The sequence below is a fragment of the Narcine bancroftii genome, chromosome 12 (assembly GCF_036971445.1).
Source record: "Narcine bancroftii isolate sNarBan1 chromosome 12, sNarBan1.hap1, whole genome shotgun sequence".
NCBI lineage: Eukaryota > Metazoa > Chordata > Chondrichthyes > Torpediniformes > Narcinidae > Narcine > Narcine bancroftii.
This window is the reverse complement of record NC_091480.1, coordinates 53,003,974-53,024,641: the sequence shown is the minus strand read 5'-3', so window position 1 is coordinate 53,024,641 and position 20,668 is coordinate 53,003,974. Positions and strand designations below refer to the sequence as shown.

At 41.0% G+C, this 20,668-nt stretch overlaps 1 protein-coding gene across 4 annotated transcripts; it reads left to right on the top strand.

Moving 5' to 3' along the window:
- The first annotated feature begins 775 nt into the window (after positions 1–775).
- Positions 776–16,909, top strand: LOC138746911 (ras-related protein Rab-5B). Of its 4 annotated transcripts, none has more exons than XM_069905566.1 (6): positions 776–937; positions 3,386–3,640; positions 6,666–6,817; positions 7,722–7,844; positions 10,693–10,786; positions 13,519–16,909. In XM_069905566.1, exons 2-6 carry the CDS (start codon positions 3,478–3,480, stop codon positions 13,632–13,634), a joined length of 648 nt encoding a protein of 215 aa, XP_069761667.1. In that variant the 5' UTR covers positions 776–937; positions 3,386–3,477; the 3' UTR covers positions 13,635–16,909. The 4 variants fall into 4 exon arrangements, with proteins under 4 accessions (XP_069761667.1, XP_069761668.1, XP_069761669.1 ...); XM_069905567.1 differs by lacking the exon at positions 776–937 and adding an exon at positions 1,057–1,479; XM_069905568.1 differs by lacking the exon at positions 776–937 and adding an exon at positions 1,057–1,535.
- Positions 16,910–20,668: the final 3,759 nt, after the last annotated feature.

Genomic DNA, 20,668 nt, shown 5'->3' with positions numbered 1-20,668 from the left:
TGCTGGAGGTTTCAGGACATGAAAGCCTTTGGCCACGTGCTTTGTGCCTGCATGTGGTCATTGATTGAAGGGGGGGGGGGGGGGGGTAATGAAAGACAGAGAAAAGTCGATATGAATACCATCCGGTGGCCAAAGGATGATGAGGTGTTTTTCCTCTAATTTACAGGTGCACGAGATCGCGGGTAAACATATCAGCGGGGGAATTTAAACGGGCGGCCACTGGGAGGATAGCCCCCACCCCACCCCCACCACTATTATGGCGGACAGAGCCGAGACGCTCAACTGTAGAAACCGCAGCGGGAGCACCAGATGTAGTAGATGACCCCTCCGCAGATTCATGTGGAATGTTGCTTCTTGGTGCTGAGGGAGGAGGTGCGGGCGCAAGTGGAGCATCTCCTGCGGTCACAGGGGAAGACCGCTCCCTCCATCATTCTCTTCACCAGGTCAGCAGGTTTCTGCTCCTGTCCCCTTTCACCAAACGTTTGGTTTCATTTCAATTGACATTCCTGAGACGTGGAGGGTTGACGCCAACATCTTCTCACACTCGACGACGACTCAGCAAATCGCCAAGCAGGAGATCGGAAATCCCGCCTCTGCAGCAGGCCTCCTCGCCGATTGGCTCGCTCATCCATAAAGGGGCGGGAGAAAGAAATCAGAAGCCCTACAGCAGTGGACAGAACCGCCGCCAATCACCGAGGACGTCCGCCTCTCGAACGGTTGAGTCGGCTCCGCCCTCTTCTAATTGGCGGGCCCCGCTGCCCATAACGGGTGGCAGCATTTCCACCCCCCCCCCCCCCCCACTTCTCTCTGTACCACCGCCGAGCTGGTAATGAGCTCAGGCCGGTCGCTGTGGTCCAGGCAGTGGTAGTTACGACGCAATTACTCACGGAACGAGCGAGGGGGGAAAAATATCGGGGAAGTTGAAGACGACGTTGAGGTAGATCTCGCTTTTTTTTTAAAAAAGCTGTATTTGACGACGCATGTGGTACTCACGCGTGGGGGTGGGTGACGGGCTTCCTCCCACAGTGACGCCCCCCACCACTCCCGGGTGTGGGCATTGAGCGGCCTCAGGCAACGCTCAACCTTCTGCAAGGCTTTGGAGAGGAGGGAGGAGGGGGATTATGTATTAAAATGTGGGGTTATGACCGCGGGAGTGTCTGCAGACTTCCAGCAAGGGCGTGTTGAAGTTATCTTTGGGAAGGGGTCGAGCCTCGGGCTTTGTTTTGGGATTGTTGGGGTTCCCGGACTGCAATCCTCCTGTGGGGAGGTTGGAGATCCAGTCGGACCTGGCTACTTTCGAGGACAAAGCCTCGGGGCGTGATAACACTTGCATTGTCGCAGCCGCAGCCTTGTCACGATTAGCAATCTCTCTTTCCGGCTGTGGGAATATGTTCCTTCCACCTCGCCTCCAAACTCGGCCTTCCTTCGGTCCTTGGAGCTGCGGGGGTTCCTGGAGGCCCCCTTCCCGAGTGGAAGGAGGTACATTTGGGATCTTTGTCAAACAGGACAGTTGAGTGCGTTTGCTGCTGTCAGAGGTGTGAGTGGAAATTGAGTGTATTTTTTTTTTGTTGGCCTCTTTAGGCAAAAGTCAAAGTTGCTCCTTCTTGCTCTTGAATGGAAATCGAAAGTTTAGATGAGGCATTAAGGGTTAAGTTTTTTCTCTTCCCTCCCAAAACACCACAGAGGGTTGTGACTGCCTGGAATGCATTGCCAAGGGTGGTGGTGGAGGCATTTAAGAGACTCTTGGGCATATGGATGGAAGAAATAACAGATTGCAAGATAGGAAGGATTTGGGGTTTTTTTTGTGGGAATATTAAGGTTGGCACAACTGTACAGTTTTTTTCTAAACAAAAAAAAAATTACCCTTTCAAAACATCCAAAAACAAGTTGCTTCCTGGAAGAGTGAGACTACATAATTAATTCTCTCATCCAGAGTTGGAGAGTTGGGACAGGATAATGAGGACATTTTTGAGAGGATTCTGCCTTTCCTTGCCTTCCATGTCCTAACTTTCTCCTGTATCTTTTAATCCACATTTTATGGCAATTCCTTGAAACTTGATTGACGTTCACATTTTGCAAAGCCAGACATTGGGGTGTCATAAATCATTCACTTGAAACTTGATTGACGTTCACATTTTGCAAAGCCAGACATTGGGGTGTCATAAATCATTCAGTGATTTGTTATGAGTGCCTGAGGTTGTTGTGTGACCCATTGGTACACTAGCCTTCAGTTTGAAGCAAGCATGGAATGCATTGTGCGGGTTAAGAGGTAGGAATGGTTTGGATTTTTTTAAAAAATAGGAATATATGGGTTGGCACAACATTGGGCTGAGGGCCTGTAGTGTCCTATGAATTCCTCCTGTCCCTCAATAATTGAAAGTTATCTTTCAGTGTTGTAAATGTGCATGCACTGGAACTAAACCTTTTTTAAATTTTTCATTGACGAACCCTTCAGTCTTGATCTTAGAAAGGTGACCAGGATCCAAACTATTGCGATTATAACTTTGTGTGGCAAGTCCAGAAGTGGGAGAAATTGAGAAGCATGGAAGAACTAGAGTCACAGTGATGAGTTTGGTTAAAAACACAACATGCTGTTATTGGCTGGAGGAGGAAGATTAGCATGGACTCTTTAGAGGAAGTACTCTGGGGCAGTTGACTGTGGATGCTTTGCCTTATCAGCCCTGTAATGATTGGTCTGATGCTGTGATAGGCAAAGTGCTTTTGAGACTGTTGGATGTTGGGGGGGTGGGGGGGGGGAGAGAAAGAGAGGAAAGAATCACTAGAATTTCACTAGCTGTAAAGGCCTCTTGTAGGGTTGTAGATGGTTACCCTGGTGAGGACACATCCTGTGTACTTCACTGCCAAATGTGTTATTCGTATTACTCCATAATAAGTTGTCCTTTCCAAGTGCATCTGATGTAACTGGTTTTTCATTCATTGAAAGCTTATCTAAAATGCTTTTCATTCACCAATGGGTAATTTGTTTCTGAACGTTTTTCTTTCGTACAACTCTTTAACATGTTTATCTTTATGGATGAAATGCTGAAGATGGGGAATTTGTCATCTTGAATAAATTCTGCGCTTTTAAAGTCTGCAAACACCTGTTTATTGCTCCCAATGTAATTTTGGTTGTTATTATTTGAAAGCTGCAATTAGTTACAGATTAGTATTGATCTTTAGTTGATTTTTGATCTTGGGTATGATTGTTGTTCGACAGATTCAGAATGTTGGACCACAGGAGTTGCCTGACCACAGAATGCTGGGCTAGTATTTTGACCTGTCATCTATTGAAATACTTGGTTTGAGTTGTAAGTGGCCATTGACTAGGGTAATTGTGTGGATTATTCGAACTAAAATTGTTCTCGTCTGATTTTTGTTTTTGCAGGTTTAACGCTTCCTCAATTCCTTGTTGTGCTGATCATCTGGAGTTGATTGGATCTGTTTCTGAAATATTCTATTGCAATTCCTGTGGAGGCTATGGCCAGCAGAGGAATATCTAGGCCAAATAATCAATCACAGACCAGCAAGTTCTACCAGTTCAAACTTGTATTACTTGGAGAGTCAGCTGTGGGAAAGTCCAGTCTAGTGCTGCGATTTGTTAAAGGACAATTTCATGAATACCAGGAAAGTACAATCGGTGGTAAGTCTGCTTCAGTCAGATCTGTGCATGATAATCCTGAAAGAATGTAGATTTGGTGCCTTTTTTCCTGTATGTTAACTAATTTGGCTTTTTCTTTTTGCTGCATGTTGTGGTTTTATAAATTACCACTGCATTAATTTACATCAGTAATAAGTCTCATTCCCATTATTACCTCATTCCTAAATTTTCACCCATGTTTTTATTTTGTTGCAGTTGGTGAAGTAACAAGAATAGTGTTATCCTAACACTTGGTTTTTTAATGGTCAAGCTGACCATTTAGATGATTGCTTTTCAGCATGCATTTGGCAGCTGAAGTGTATTCTGAGAACCCAACTGCTGAAAAGGGGAAAGTTGGTTGACCATTTTTGAGGCAGGAGGGAACAATGGCAATGTGGTACAATTGCTGTAGACCAGGGGTGTCAAACTCAAAATTAAAAACTTGGACTAAGTCGTGGGTCAAACTAAATATTTATTGAAAATTTTCAACAACATCTGCATGTTTTCTCTTCTTTCAACATATGTAATGTTAAACTTTTTCTTATTAAAATAAACGTTTAATAATAGTTTTGGTTAAACTCTTTCCAGAAAAAGCATTAACAAATGAGAAATAAAATATTCAATAAATAATATTCCTCTATAGCCTTTAAGCCTTAAATGTATTTTTTTCACAAGCCAACAAGTCAAAAAAATAACAACTTGCTTCAATGAAAATCCAATCTTTCAACTATGAACAGTCCAAAGTTGACCAAAGAAAATATTAATCTAAGCTTAGCTTGCTACACTGTGATTTACTCTGATGCACCTGGGTCTAAACCAGATACTTGGGATCTCTTCTTAGATGCAAATTCATCAAACTCTGGGGTCAGAGTTTTCCTCCCACCTGTCTTGAAAGGTCCTGTTTTCTGTCTTTCGTTTGGCCATTTTTCGTAAGGGGTTTATTACGTGTGAGTTGGGCGACAGGTCACAGACGATTAGCGGGCTGACGGGCCGGCGCCAACGCATTTGCAAAGCATTCTGGGATTTGTAGTTTTAGCTGTGCATGCGCTATACTGGCGCGGCGGCCAGCGGGCCAGCTCTAATACATATTTGATATGATCTTGCGGGCCAAATATAATTATATCACGGGCCAAATTTGGCCCGCGGGCCTGAGTTTGACATGTGTGCTATAGAGCATTGGATCGGAGGTTAATCCATATGACCAGTGAGCAGCAGAGAGGATCACTTACATGTTTTTTTCCTCCACCACCCCCCCCCCCCCCCACAAAAAAAATCCAATGTGATCTACCAGGATTATTGTTTGAAGAGGGTGCCTAAAATCATTGAGGACCCCTTCCACCCCGCACACAGCATCTCCTGTCAGGGAAGAGATCCAGGAGGATCAGAGCCAGCACCACCAGGTTGAGAAACAGCTTCTTCCCACGGGCAGCGAGAATGGTGAACAACCAAAGGAATCACTCACACTCACCCTCCGAGATTTATTCACGAAACATTTATTTGTATATATGAATAAGTGTTCTATTTATTGAACAATATTTTATTTATATATGCTGCATGTGTATCATTTGTATGTCTTTTTTTGCACAGGGCAGGAGAACGTTGTTTTTATCAGGTTGTACTTGAATAATCAGATGATAATTGAACTTGGTGTTAGCTGTTTCGAGTTCACATTGAGCTCTTGCTGAAATTGTTTCCTGATATTCTGCAGTCTAATTTCCAGTAGTACTTGTGGTTTATTTGTTATTAAATGATTCTGGCTACTTTAATATTTCCTGTCATGAGAAATTTTCTTTGCCAAAGCACTGACTACTTGACACTCTTTGAAAAGTGGTAATTTGCCAGCTAACTTGCATACAAAAATAAGAAAAATTGGTAAATATTGGATAAATGGGTTTGAGAGACTTCTAAAATCGTGTAATCTTGGTGCCAAATTTGGTTTTATTAATTTCATAAATGCATTTGGGGCCACGGTGCCAGAACTATGAAAACTTGTTAAAACTGATATGAGGAGTTATATTTGAGTCTCAACCAAAGCAAATGAGATGAGTGAAGACCAGAGTTAACTTTATCAAGACGTAGCCACAATATTGTAACAATCTCCATCCAGCAAGTTAAATCAGAATCATTACTGCACTATTTGCAACTGAGGGGAACAGCTGCCAACACAACTTTCTCTGTGCCTCAAATGGCAGTGGAAGCCTTGACCACTTGAAAAGACAGTCCAACATCTTGATGCTTTTGACATTTTTTTTCACCCCCCCTCCTGATGTCTAAGAATGTTCTTCCAGGTAAAACTGAGTGAATTGATGACCTATTTCTGTGGAGATGTGAATGTTGGGTTAACTAATGTTGCATATTTATTCTTTAATGAATGACACTTGATGGTTTGGGAAATTTTCAGTTCTCACATTCTTAAGGTTATTTCAATCCAGCAAATTTGCCCTAATTTATCCTTACCTGAAGATTTTGGTGTATATATTCTGTGTTCAGCAACCTGTTTGAATGTGACAGGAGGTTGAAGATGAGGTGGCATGTGAAGACATAGAATGCAAATTTGATCACCTGGGTACTAGCAGCAAAGTAGATTAATGGGCATGCCTCTTGATGCTGGACAGGAGTGGGTTTTTGACTGGAGTGATTTTAAGATTTGCCCTTTTTTAAAAAATAAAAACTTACAGATGCTGAAAATGTCATGTCAGGCCTCACTTGTAGAGGTGACATTTGAAGTTGGAGACTCTTTAAACTGAGAAAATGGGAATTGTATAGCTCGTGGACATCTCTTGTTGGCAACCACTTCCAGCCTTGTCCAACAATCGAGTTGCTACTATTGCTACTATTTTGAAAATGTTTGGGGTATTTTGACTTGGTTGATTTGCTTTTCTAGAAGTTGACTGAAAGTTGTTGGCTTTCTGTGATTTTTAGCTTCAATTGCATTGGTTTTTTTTTCATCAGTCTGTCCAGTGCTTTTATTGTGTTCTGTACAAACTTTAAAGTCTCTGTGTAAAATAAATTTTGTTTTTTCTTGCAGCTGCATTTCTCATGCAATCCATTTTCTTGGATGACATGACCGTCAAGTTTGAAATCTGGGACACTGCTGGCCAAGAGCGGTATCATAGTCTAGCTCCCATGTACTACAGAGGTGCTCAGGCTGCTATTGTAGTCTATGACATTACCAATCAGGTTAGAATAACTGATCACGGCTTTAGCTGGATGACAGTTGTATCTGATGTGAAAAGAAGCATTTTGTGCTTTTTTTGGCTGCAAGGCTTTGATGTAAATAATTTAGGTGTTGCAAAATGTTGATGTTGAAATGCTCTGGTTGAAGAAAGGGCCATGAAAGGGATGAATTTCAAGAGAATTGTTCATTCAGACCAGTGAAATTGATTATTCTGGACATCATTTCTTTAATGGGAGAAAGGGAAACTATAAACCTACATTTTTGCATTGATGGTTCTTTTGTACATCCCTATTATTAAATGAGCACAAATTGAGTCTAAAAGTAACATTTGTTGTGTGTTTTGTTGTTGGCTGAATTGGATAAGGTAAATTTGGATTTCACCATTATTGATTCCTAGCCTTGTAAGCAGGCACTAAAAAGTGAAAGACTTCAGTGTCAAGAATCCTTTTGGCTTTCCTGTTCAATGGTTTGACTAGTAATTGAATTTATTGGATTTGCCACGTACCCGGGAATCTTTTGTACTATTAGTTCTTGTGCTTATTGAAATCTCCCTGGCAATTGAATCAAGAATTTGAAGCAGTATTTTAAGTGCTTTACTAAATTGTACATGGATCCTTTTGAACATAAGCAAATTTGGAGGAGAAATTTGGAGTGCATCGTGATAATGAATGGTAGTTGATAGTTTAATACTTTTTCATGGATTTTTCTCCAGAGCATTTAGTCATTTTCTGCATGATATTTTCAATACTTTTATTCAGCTGGAATTGAAGGGTTTATTGAGGTTATCAAAATAGCTAGAAGGAAACCAAGTTAACCCAGCAAGTCATTGTGTTCCCTTTTCAGGTGGAATTTGGGACAGGAATCTTGAGTATTGAATTCTAACCAGATAATTATTGCTGTTTTCAGGAGACATTTGCAAGAGCGAAGACGTGGGTGAAGGAGTTGCAACGACAAGCGAACCCCAGTATTGTTATAGCACTGTCTGGAAATAAAGCAGATCTGGCAAATAAAAGGATGGTGGAATATGAGGTATGCACTTCTCTTGGAAGCGAGACAAATGCCCCGAAGGCAGGACATGAAGTTGCTCAAGTTTGTGACACAAGTGGTTCTAGTGGAATTTACAAATTGGAGATTTGTCATTTCCCTGTTGATAAAAATAGCTGCCCATCTTAAAACCAAAAAAAAGCAATTCAGATGCTGAAGTCTTTGTTTTGGTGAAGTGTCCTGACCTGACACTTTGTTAATTTCTCTCCATGGGTTTTGCTGCGTTTGCTGAGGGCCTCCAGCTTTCTATTGTTTGATCATAGTTGGCTATCATATTTTTTTTTTAATTTTTTATTTTTCACACCATAAATCACATTAGCCATGATATACACTGTTTCTTTTTCACACATATACAGTGACTTTTTCTCCCCCCCCCCCCCTTTCCTCCCAAACCACCCCCCCACCCCCCCCTCATCCATTTTAGGTATACAATCTAGGTTGCATTAAGCCAGTCAGACAATGTTGTCATTCAACAAAATTACACCAGAAATTCTACTGAGTCCATTCTTTTCTTTCCTTCTCCTTCCATCAACTTAGGTAATGTTTGTCCCCGGTAGGTTTTCACTATTGTATTTAATGTAAGGCTCCTATACTTGTTCGAATATTTCAATATTATTTCTTAACCTATATGTTATTTTTTCTAATGGAATACATTTATTCGTTTAAATTTAGTAGTTTCTTCCTTTTAATTTGGTTATGTATTCCATTAATATTTAAAGTCATATAGTTCAGCGTAGCCCTTTTATATTTTGTTTATCTTCTCTTTCCGTTTTTCCATCATTACCTTTCCTCCTTTTCCATTTCTGTTTTCTTATTTTCAACTCTTTATAAGACAACATTCCTACAACATCCAACATTTTCCTTATTCTCCTATTTCTATCTTATTTATCCCCAATCTCCCCTTCACCTCCTGAGTTGTCCTTTATCCCTTGTCGGACAACCACATCTCCCCTCTCCATTTGGATTTGCGAATCCACTCGCAAGCGTCAACTGATTTTGCAGTGACCGCTATTTCCCCCCACCCCGCCTCCCCCAGAAAAGATTTCACTTTTCATATGTCACAAAGGTCACTCTTTTAATTCCCTCCTTATTCTCTCTATTCCATTACCTTCCCTTATTAATTCTTGTCTATACTATCTATATTTTCCTCTAAGTACAGATACATTCATGTATGCTCATTGTCTCTATTCACTCTTATACCTCTTTACCCACATACATATCAATCGTGATCATTTTTACTCTCATTACCCGTCTTCATCCCTCAGTCTATTTTTGTCTTTACCCACATACATATCAATCGTGATCATTTTAACTCTCATTACCCGTCTTCCTCCCTCAGTCTATTTTTGTAATTGTTCTGCAAATTTTCGTGCTTCTTCTGGATCCGAGAATAGTCTGTTTTGTTGTCCTGGAATAAATATTTTCAATACCGCTGGATGCTTTAGTATAAATGTATACCCTTTCTTCCATAAAATCGCCTTTGCTGTATTGAACTCTTTTCTCTTCTTTAGGAGTTCAAAACTTATATCTGGATAAATGAAGATTTTTTGCCCTTTATACTCCAGTGGTTTGTTGCCCTCTCTTACTTTTTCCATTGTCTTCTCCAGTACCTTTTCTCTTGTAGTATATCTTAGGAATTTTACTACAATAGATCTTGGTTTTTGTTGTGGTTGTGGTTTAGAGGCCAATACTCTATGTGCCCTTTCTATTTCCATTTCTTGCTGTAGTTCTGGACATCCTAGGGTCTTAGGGATCCACTCTTTTATAAACTCCCTCATATTCTTGCCTTCTTCATCTTCCTTAAGGCCCACTATCTTTATGTTATTTCTTCTGTTATGGTTTTCCATTGTATCTATTTTTTGAGCTAGTAGTTCTTGTGTCTCTTTAGTTTTTTTATTAGATTTCTCCAATTTCTTTTTTAAGTCTTCTACCTCCATTTCTGCTGCTACTGCCCGCTCTTCCATCTTGTCCATTTTCTTTCCCATTTCTGTTAAGGTCATCTCCATTTTATTTATTTTCTCTTCTGTGTTGTTTATTCTTTTTCTTAAATCCTTAAATTCCTGTGTTTGCCATTCTTTAAATGACTCCATGTATCCTTTAATAAGAGCAAGTATATCCTTTACCTTGCCTTTCTTTTCTTCTTCTATTTCCCTGTACTCTTCCTCTTCCTCTTCTTCTTCCTCTGGGTTGGCCATCTGTTGTTTCTTTGGTGCCCTTTCCTCCTCTTCTTTCTTGTTTCTATTGTCTTCTGTGGTCTCTTCTTGCTGCAGGTGTTCTGCAGCTGTCGTTGCCGGCTGTGGAGATCGACTCCCCAGCTGGTCCCCCCTCCCGTCGGTGTGTTTTTTTTCATGCGCGGTTGCGCGCTTTTACTCGGCTCTGCGAGCCATTTTTGTAGTCCATTATTTACCGACCTGAGGGAGCGGGTTTCTCTCTCCGCAGCGGGCCTCTTCGGACAGGTAAGGCCTTCACCTTTTTCCTCCTTTGTCTTCTCTTCCTCTCTTCTTACCGTTGCTTTCGATTTTTCTTTTTTTGTCACCATCTTCTTTCCACCTTTATACTCACTTTTCTGTAACTTTTATTTCTGTGCCTTTGTGTTTTCCTTTGTTTTTCCCGACTTTTCTGGAGAGGGCTGGAGTTCACCGTCCGGCCACTACTCCATCACGTGACTCCTCCGCCAGTTGGCTATCATATTGATGTATCATGTGCCACTTGATCTGAAACTTGTGTACCCTTTAAATCTACTTGCCAAAATGTGGGTGATTTTAAATTGTGTACAAAGGCAGTTGATGGTAGACGTCTACTTTTTAATCTTGTACCTTTCCTTGTTCAATAGGAAGCACAAGCATATGCAGATGACAATGGTTTGTTGTTCATGGAGACGTCAGCAAAAACAGCAATGAATGTTAATGACCTATTTTTGGCAATTGGTAAGTAATGGCAACTGGCAGCTTTTAAATTGAACTGCCATTTGAAACAAATTCTGACCATTTCAACTTTGAGTAGACAATAGACAATAGGAGCTGGAGTAGGCCATTTGGCCTGTCGGGCCAGCACCGCCATTTTAGATCATGGCTGATCATTACCATCAGTACCCCTTTCCAGCCTTATCCCCATAACCCTTAACTCCGTTACCCACAAGAGTCTTATCTAACTCTCTTTTGAACATAGTCAGCGAATCCGCCTCTACCACCCTCTGTGGCAGAGCATTCCACAGATTCACACTTCTCTGGGTCCTAAAGGGCCTGCATTCTTAAACTATGCCCTCTAGTCCTCGTCTCCCCCATCATTGGGAACAAGTAATCAGACTTCACCTTGTCTATCCCCCTGATGATTTTGTATACCTCAATCATGTCCCCCCTCATCCTTCTAAACTCCAATGGATACGTCCAGTTTTTCTAGCCTTGCTGCATATGACAACCCTGCCATCCCTGGAACTAACCTTGTAAATCTGCGCTGCACACCCTCTATAGCTAGTATGTCCTTCCTCAAGTTTGGAGACCAGAACTGGCTTCCTTGGATTGATGCAACCTGTAAGGCATTTTGAAATGTAGTCAATTAAGATTGTGACCATTTTTAAAATGTAATTTTTCCCCCAAATATTTGGAATTGTTGAGAAATATCATTTGGTGTTTTATGAATAAATTTCTTGTTAAGAGGATAGTTAAGCTTCATTGTCCTGCAATGAATGGAAAGGAACTTGAAATGAAAGTTGCTTCCAATAGCTTTTTTTTAATATGGGGGGGGGAGGGGGGGTGTGGTCCTTTTTATATACATCTTTTAAAAAAGCAGACCAACTTAAAAACAAGTATTTGGACATCCAAGTGTCCTTAAATGTGGTGGACTGGGTACCGTTCTCTTCAATTTCTTTAGAGTCACAACACTGGTTTTATTCTAATGGGTTTCCAAGCTACCATTAAAAGCTTGGCACATTTGGTAGCAATCTCACAAGTTTTGGCTTGCTGTAATTCTAGGGTAATTGCCTGCACTTAGATTTTTAAGCTGGAAAAAAATGCTGGAAATACTCAGCAGGTCCTTGTTCAAAGCTGATTGTGTTCTTAGTATCAAGGGATTGGCAAAAAAAAGACAGCATAAGCAATGAGTACATGACTTTATTTTCTGGTTCCAGTTGTGTAGAAGATCCTGTGGACCCATTTGAGATTTGGTCAACATTTGTCTAAGGCTTCAAAAGTACAATAATCAGTCATCTCGTTTGCTGTTCAGTACCTTGCGCGCAAATTGGCGGCTACATTTAACTAAACTTCACAGCAAAGTGAATGGCAAAAGTGCTTTGCAATAACCTGAAGATGTCACAAGGCGCTATGCAGATACAAACTCTTGAGCTACAGCAGCTGACTTGTAGATTTCTTTATCTTTAAATCTCTGGTTCATTGTGGTAACTCATTGCGCAAATTTGATCTGCCCTGCAAATTGAGGTTCATACTTTGCTTGCTGATGAGATTTTGATATTTTGCTGCACTTGACAAACTCCATTTTGGGAGCTGAACAGAAGGTTGTCAAATTCTTTATTTTGGTCTTTTGAGCAAACTACTTGGTCAACGTGCCTCCCTTGTATTACAATCTAGTGGGAGTTTGACAATTTGTTTGGTATGCCAGCCATGAGACTTAATTAATTCGTTTAAAAAAAAGAATTAATTATTACTCCTCCCTTGCTCTCCAAATTTTGCATTGTCACTGGACTGTGCACAAAACATTAAATGCATCTTGAAAGTGGTTCCCAAATGAGCTAAGGAAATACTGTGATTCTGAAATGAAAATGCAATGCTGGAAACATTTGACCAATTAAGCAATATTTGGGGGAAACAAACCTATTTGGCGTACAGTCAGCACTGTTAACTCTTTGTCTGACCTGAGTATTTTCTGCATTTTTTAAAACACTTTCAGATGCTTGAAGTTAGAATTGATTCACTAGCCCCTTTTCCACTTGCACCCTGTTCCAGGAATTTACTGGGACAGGGTCCAGTAGAAAAAGAACACTGTCCAAATGCTAGCGTGAAATGATGTCATTTCACGCCGGGGATTAACAGCCTCTACGGCGTGCTGATAAAACCAGTAGAAAAGGGACAGCAGAAAGTCACCTGTTTCCAGTTGAAGGTAGAAGGGGATGAATGTGTTCAGTGCAGAAGCAATTAGTGCCCCAATAGGGGGTGGCCCAGTGGAAACATTACAAAGGACTTCCTATTCTGGGACATTGCATGGCCAATTAACTGGGAAGCCAGTGGAAAAGGGGGCTTATGTAGCACACACTAGTTGAGGGAAGGAGTAATGCAAGACAATTGGACAAAAGACTCCAAAATGCAGGTGGGAATAATTGAATGATTAACAATAGCTGCTGCAAGGAAATGAGGGCAGTTTGTTTAATGTTTATACTCATGAGACACATTCAGCTTTTTGGGCTGATGGTGTTTCTTAGGTTAGTTCAGCCCCAGAACAATGTAAGTGATAACTCAGTGGGCAGAGATTTGAGTTAAACTGACCAAAGCTTAGTTATATTTACAGCCTGAATAGGGGTGTTCTACAAAAGTCTCCTCATCTGGCTTGCTCCTGTGTAGAGGAGATGACAAATGCTAATACTTTTGAAATCCTGATTAAACCACCTGTTTCATTTGGGAGCACCATTACTCGTGTCTTTATCTTCCAGCCACGAAGTTGCCAAAGAGTGAACTTCAGAATGCCAGTGGAGCAGCAGGGCGCAACAGAGGTGTGGATCTCCATGAAACATCTCCGCAGAGTAAAAGCCACTGTTGTAGCAACTAAGAATGATGAAGGGAGCTTGCTCCAGTTGACGACTGCACATTTGAGAAGTGAAAATTCAGTCTCCATCCATGCCTTTTGCAAGGCTTCAGTCAAGAAAGTACCTGCAGAATGAATGTGGAACTTGGACAAGTCTTTGTATTATGGATGCAAGCATCAATCTTTCCCTCAGTGTTCATGTGGATGCACTTGTTTCTGAGAACCCCAATTGTCCAAAAACTAGTTTTAAACATTGTACATTTAAAAAAAGCTTAAATTCCAAGGTGTAACTTGCATTTAGCATAAAAGCTGCAGTATCCCACCCTTTACCAATTTCTGCCCTGAATTTTGAAACCAGTCATAAGATAAATCAGTATTTACATAAGCCTTGGCTGATGGGCAATCTTTGCCATTCAGCCAATTGGCCCTTTTTCTGGAGGCAGCATTAAAGGAGGTTTGGTATAGCAATTTGTTATTCTGGAGAAATCTGTTTAAATTATGGTTGCTAGTTATTGGTGCAATAAGGTGATAGTGACTGAATACTTGAGCATTGTGTATATTTCTGAATTAACAAGTTTTAACTACTGTAGATGGCACTTTGGTTTTAAATGGTTTGGGGTAAATTGGGTTCTGTGTAGTGTTTTAACGTTGCTCTCTCAGTTGTGCATGTATAGGATAAGTTGTAGAAGGCATGTCATTTAAAATCACCAGTAAAAAGTGGTGCTGGAGGAACTTGGCAGGTCTTACAGGAGGAGGTAGATCTACCACCAATGTTTTGGGCCTGAGCAAGGGCTCTGCTTGAAGAGCTCAAGCCTGAAGTGTTGGTAATATCATTACTTCCTATGGATGCTGCAAGACTTGCTGAGTTCCTCCAGCATCTGTTTCACTGTCCTACAATCACAGCATCTGTAGACTTTTGTGTTTCACCACATTTTAAAATGACTAAACCATTTGAGGACAATATTCCACTGATGCATGGGTCAGAAACCAGTGGATACAGGTTCAAATGGAGCTGCAGTTTTGCTTTTTGCTCTTGATGACCTGTACCATCAATTGGCAAGCTACTACCCCTTCCCTGAGGAGTTGGTGGGCAGGAGGATAGGGGAAAGAACTCATCAACAAGCTCTTTTCCTGACTGAAGTGACACCTACACAGCACTTTGGTTCTCCGGTTGACACTTTTGAATGTAGCCAGGTTTAGTATTGCAGTGTCTGAAAAGATTAACTGATCCTTCTGGATGCATCAGAAGGTGGGAGATTTGACTTTTTTAAATTGTGAATTTCAGAAATTTGATTACATGTTTTAACTGTAGCAGTGATCCTGTAAAATTAAATTTCATTGCTTTGTTAGTTCATCTTGGATTTTGTTTCCTCTATAGACACTAGATTTGAACTGCTAATTCTGCCTATTCAGGAGGATACTGCAGCTTTAACTTGTGTAGAATCCCTTAATTTTGCCCTGTTGCTACAATTGACTCAAATATTTGACTTCAAAAGAACAGTCAAATTTGAACCTCTAACCATTTCTTTTCCTTACATCACATACACACCTACTGCAAACATTTGAATTCATAAAGCCTGGAATGTTTGACATGGGAGTACAGTAGTTTCTTCACTTTTTAGTTAAGAACATCATTCACTTTATGAAATCAGGTGGTAGATGTGCAATAGTTGAATAGTCTCTGAATCTGGATCTTATCACAAATTGCTAACTGGTACTTTTTTTTGCTGCAATTCATTGTTTTTCTTTCTGATTGAGCATCTACAGGATAAAAACCTGTGTCTGGTTCAATCCACTAATCTTAACACTTGAGCCAAATATTTGTTCTTGTCTGCAAATTTTGAAATTCCTTAGCACAAGGATTATCTGTGGACAAGATGTTGAGCCACAACTGTTGTTGAGCCACAACTGTCCAAAGGTAGAAATTGGCTAATGGCCAAGCACTTTGCTATTGGAATATTTGGATTTGGCTTGAACATCTGAAAAATCTGGTAGTGCAGACATTGAGACAATTTTCAATTGGATAAATGTTTAATTTGAGCCTTTCGGTTAGTGTTTTGGGGCATTTAATGATTTGGCCTTGCTTGGGAATTTAATCTTTTTCTGATGCACTTTATTAGTGGTTCTTTCCTCTATGCTTTCATCTAATCTGGTGCCTAGTTGCCCATCTCTGCACGTGCAAATTCAGGCATTGAGAATAGTCCAAAATTTCACACCCCAAGTTAATACTGAAGGAGAGGGAAAAATGGGGGACATGTCTGGTTGTCACTTTGGCCATATGACCAAGTGTGTGATTTTATTTTTAATCCACTTTTGAATGTGTAGTTGTAATGCTTATTTGGATAGGTCAGTTCTTGCAAGCTACATAGTGCACTTGTCAAATGTCTTCTTGTGATTAGGTATGGTTCCTTCATGGGAAGTACATTTTGTGCTGGATAAGTCATTTGGTGTACAAGAATGGCAATCTTCCTTTCTACTGGGCAGCAGCATCCCACTCATCCCTAATTTTATTCAAATTGAAGGGAACAATGTAATTGCAGGCACTTGTTTTTTATATAAAAAAAATAAATGACCACCATGTATATATTTAAAAAAGAAAGTTGGATTTCATGGCAAACTTTTCAAGTAACTAAGGAAAAGGTGCCACAATTATTTTTTGTAATTAACTCAGCTTTAAACTTGCAATTAAATCATGGTCATTCCAATTAACAGGTGAAACCATACACTACAAATGGCCTTGTTTTTTGGATTTAATTACTACAGACAATCTTGGTACATCCTAAGGAGTGTGCTCAAATGTTCTGAGTACATTGAGGGTTTCATGTGTACATGATGGATTACAAGTTAACGCCATGAAATTGCAATAGTTGGAAGTGTTATCGCATCATGATAATAATTTGTGGAACCAAAAATGTCTTCAGCAATTGTCCTGTTGCTTCGAGCAAAAACAATAGTGACTGCATTTTGTACTTCTCATTTAACTTGCACAATCGTAAACTCTGTGGATAATTGCCATTATTAGTCAGTGCAAGTGACCAAGGAAGAATGAGATTTTTTTTCCCCCTCCATGGCCTCCCCATGTATCAGATGAACTGCCAATAAGTTGAACATTGTACTCTGGTTCCTAAGCAACTTGACTGATACTATAGGTGATCAATGTTTGTCTCTTATTTTGCGAATGGATCCAGAATTATTTTGTGCCTTTTGAATGCAGCTAGTCCAGAAGGCAACATCTTGTTCAGTGTGCGTATTAACATTTTCAAAGTGGATTCTTTTCTATAATAAATTTGACAGTGCTACTTGGTGGTTTTGTTCATCATGAGCCTTCCATTTATTCCATAGTTGGTATTTAAGCTGTTAATTTGCACAATCCATTTCCCAGGGGTTCCACTTTCTTTGATCATGCTTGACACATACACTTGAGGTAATTTGGTTGGCTGAAGCAGGCAGGTGTAGCAGCTAAATGACACACAGCAAATGAGATGACTTAACAAGTGAGGAATGTTACCTGGACTTGGGAGGTGCAAGATTTATGTAATGCCACACATGCAATTGTACAAATTTTTAAGTTTTTATCTTTGCCTACCTTGTAGATTTGCTTCAGCTACCTTCTCCCTTTCCTCAGAATATGCATGGGTGTAATTCTACTTGCCTCTATTGCTATTTTGTCCAAACCTGTTGGTTTTGCACTCGATACAAGTTTTTTTGCCTTTGTACTCCCTTTGGCATTGAGGGTTGTTTCTGCTCTGGTTTGGACTCTCTCACAGCTGGAGCAGGATCAGGTAGGTGAGCTGATGTGCTCCCTTGCTGCTTGGAACATCCATGTGGTGATGAAGCACTGCTATTCTCAATGTCATCAATGTTCCTCCACTTTGTCATGAGGTAGATATTCCTGAGTGGGATGGGATGCATTTCACGGACCTTGGCTCCAACTGTGATAGAGCTGTTTGCTTTGGTCAAGCTCCATATCAATTAATTTGGTGCAGTTTGAGGATGGGCCTTGCCCTGCACTTGACCTCCAAAGAAGTTGTCCTTTGTCATCTCCCAGCAAGACTTAAAGTAGATTCTCATAGCTGCAAGTATTCCTGTTTTATCTGATACTTTTCACTCTTCAATGGAAAAGTTGACATTATTTGCAACTGCCGATCTCAAATTGGACTTTAGTTTCAGTCAAGCATGCTTGGTAAAATAGTGGCTTGGGCAGGAGTGCAATCCAGAGCTTTAGTATTAAGTGCAAAATTGAGCTGGGCATTGTCATTAATGGTTTGACTATTTGGTCCCTGTTCTTGGGAGTAAAGCTTTCCTATGAGCCTTGAAGTTGGGAACTTGCCAAGTGGAGAAAAAAGTGGGTAAAGAACATTTACCCTGCCCTTAAAAATTTACCTGAATTGTTTTTGCCATCTCTCTCCCCTTCCTTGACCTCTGTCTACATCTCAGAACAAACTGATCATCACAAAAGAACTATTTGCATTATTGCAAGTTGCTTTTTTGCACTGGGATTAATGTGAATATTTGTATCTTGTGTATTTATTGTATTACAATTTAATCAATTAGTTTATATTATCTATTGGGCTGCATAAAGTAAGAATGTTAGCACATTGGACAATACGTATGACAAGCTACCTGGATTGTGCCTCTTCTCATCCTGTCCCTTGTAAGGAACCATCCTGTCCTCTATTTCTGTTCCCAAGATGCTGCCTTCCACAGCAGGATGTCCAAAGTGACTAATAAATGTAGATTTCCCTCCTACTGTCTGAAGAAGGCTATGCTTGTATATCTGTTGTACTTCTGCCCCTACCCTGGCAGAAAAAGTCTCCCTGGTCTTCATTTTCCATCCCACCAGCCTCCACATCTGACATATTCTATAGCTTCTGAGAGATTCTCACCACCACCCACATCTTCCCCTATCCACCTTTCACAAGCCTCTCTTAGACCTGCTGGTCTTCTGCAGAACCAAAGTGCGAAATTTGTCTCTTCATCTCTCTCCATCCAGGGCCACAAACAGACCTTCCAGAGGAGAAAGAACCTTGCGTGTACATTGTCCAACCTAATCTGCATTCAATCTGGCATCGTCATTGGTGAGACGAAATGCAGATTTGGATGACAACCTTTTTCCAAACACCTCTGCTGGGTGTTGTAAAATTTGAACTTTCTGCAATCAACCATTCCTGCAATGACATGTCTATCCTTGGAACATAAAACAATACAGGCCCTTCAGCCCTCAGTGTTGTGCTGACTCATATATTCCTTACCCTAAAGAACTGTACTAAACCCTCCCTGTCCCATAACCTTTTTCTTTCATCCTTGTGTCTTAGTCTCTTAAATGCCTCCCAATGTTCCAGCTTCCACCACCACCCCAGCAAGGCATTCCAGCACTGTGTATATATTTTTTTAAAGTATCCCTGATGCCTCCCCTAAACTTTCCTCCCTTCACGTTGTACAGATGTCCCTTGGTGTTTGCTGATCCTGCCCTGGGAAACGGCTTTCAATTTTGTAGACCTCTATCAAGTCTCCTCTCATCCTTCTATGCTCCAAAGAGAAAAGTCCCAGCTCTACTAACCTTGCTTTATAAGACATGTTTTCCAATACAGGCAACATCCTGGTAAATCTCTGCACCCTCTCCATAGCGTCCACATCCTTCCTATAATGAGACCAGAACTGAATTCAATTCCCCCCCCCCCCCCATTAATGAATCCCAGCATCCCATAGGCCTTAACTATCAACCTGTGCAGTGACCTTGAGGGATGTATGGATTTGGACCCAAAGGCCCTCTGTTCATCCACACTCTTAAGTAACCGACCATTAACCCTATACTCAGCCTTCTGCTTAGTCCTTTCAAAATGCATCAGCTCACACATACCTGGATTGAAATCCATCTGCCACTTTTCTGTCCAACTCTGCATTCTGTCTATATCCTCTTGTAACCTTCTGCAACCTTCAGCTCCATCCACAACTCCTCCAACCCTCGTATCATCTGCAAACCTACTGACCCATCCTTCCACCTCTTCATCCAGGTCATTTATAAAAATCAAAGAGCAGGGGTTCCAGAACAGATCCCTACAGCACTCCACTAGTCACCGACCTCCAGGCAGAATACTTTCCGTCCACTTCTCTCTGCTTTCTTCCAACAAGCCAATTTTTTTATCCATACAGCCAAGGTTCCACTGATCCCATACCTCATGACTTTCTGAATGAGTATCTCATGGGGGAACTTTGCCAAATGCCCTTACTAAAATCCATGTCGACCACATCTACTGCCCTACCCTCATCAATTTTTTGTTACCACCTCAAAAATCTCAATTAGACTTGAGGCATGACCTTCCCTTCACAAAGCCATGACTATCTCCAAATGCTGATAAACCTCTCCAATAGTTTGTGCACCACTGACGTAAGACTCACTGGTCTATAATTCCCAAGATTCTCCTTTTTAAACAAGGGGACTACATTTGCTGTTCTCCAATCCTCTGGCACCTCCCCTGCAGCCAAAGAGGATTCAAAGATCATAGTTACTGCCCCAGCTATCTCACTTCCCACAGCAGCCTGGGGTATATCACGTTTGGCCACAGGGACATCAATCTTGTCCATTGTCAGGCTGTGACCAAATGTAAACTTGAGGAACAAGGTGTATTCCTCGTGAACAGCTTTAAATGAAGATCTTTCTTGCTTTCTCTCACCTCCACCTGATTCCATGGTTCTCTTTTCTCGACACCTGTTTTTTTTTAAACTTTGTCTCCCCCCCCCCCCCACCAACAACCCTTCTTCCTGTCTCTATCTCACACTTCCTGTTCTATACACTATTACCTCTGGAGCCCCTTCATCAGCTTCAGCTAAAACAATGTGATATTACACAATTTCCTTTTCTGTAAGGCAGACAAAGAGTTGCAATCTGCAAAAATTGCCCAGCACCCCTTACAGTCAGAAAGGGAAGCATGAGTTTCTCTCCACACTCCCCCCCCACCACCAAGTGTTAGTGACCACGGATTTGCCTCAGGCACTCCTGCAGCCGCACAGCCTTGAGTCCAAACCGTCAGCACCCTCTTGCAGCTCTGTTCCTATAC

Excerpts from the sequence above, each read along its gene's own strand:
- LOC138746911 (XM_069905566.1), top strand. The coding sequence starts at position 3,478 with ATGGCCAGCAGAGGAATATCTAGGCCAAATAATCAATCACAGACCAGC. Across the intron at positions 3,641-6,665 it reads CCAGGAAAGTACAATCGGTG|CTGCATTTCTCATGCAATCC; the intron begins GTAAGTCTGCTT and ends TTTTTCTTGCAG. Across the intron at positions 7,845-10,692 it reads AAAGGATGGTGGAATATGAG|GAAGCACAAGCATATGCAGA; the intron begins GTATGCACTTCT and ends CTTGTTCAATAG.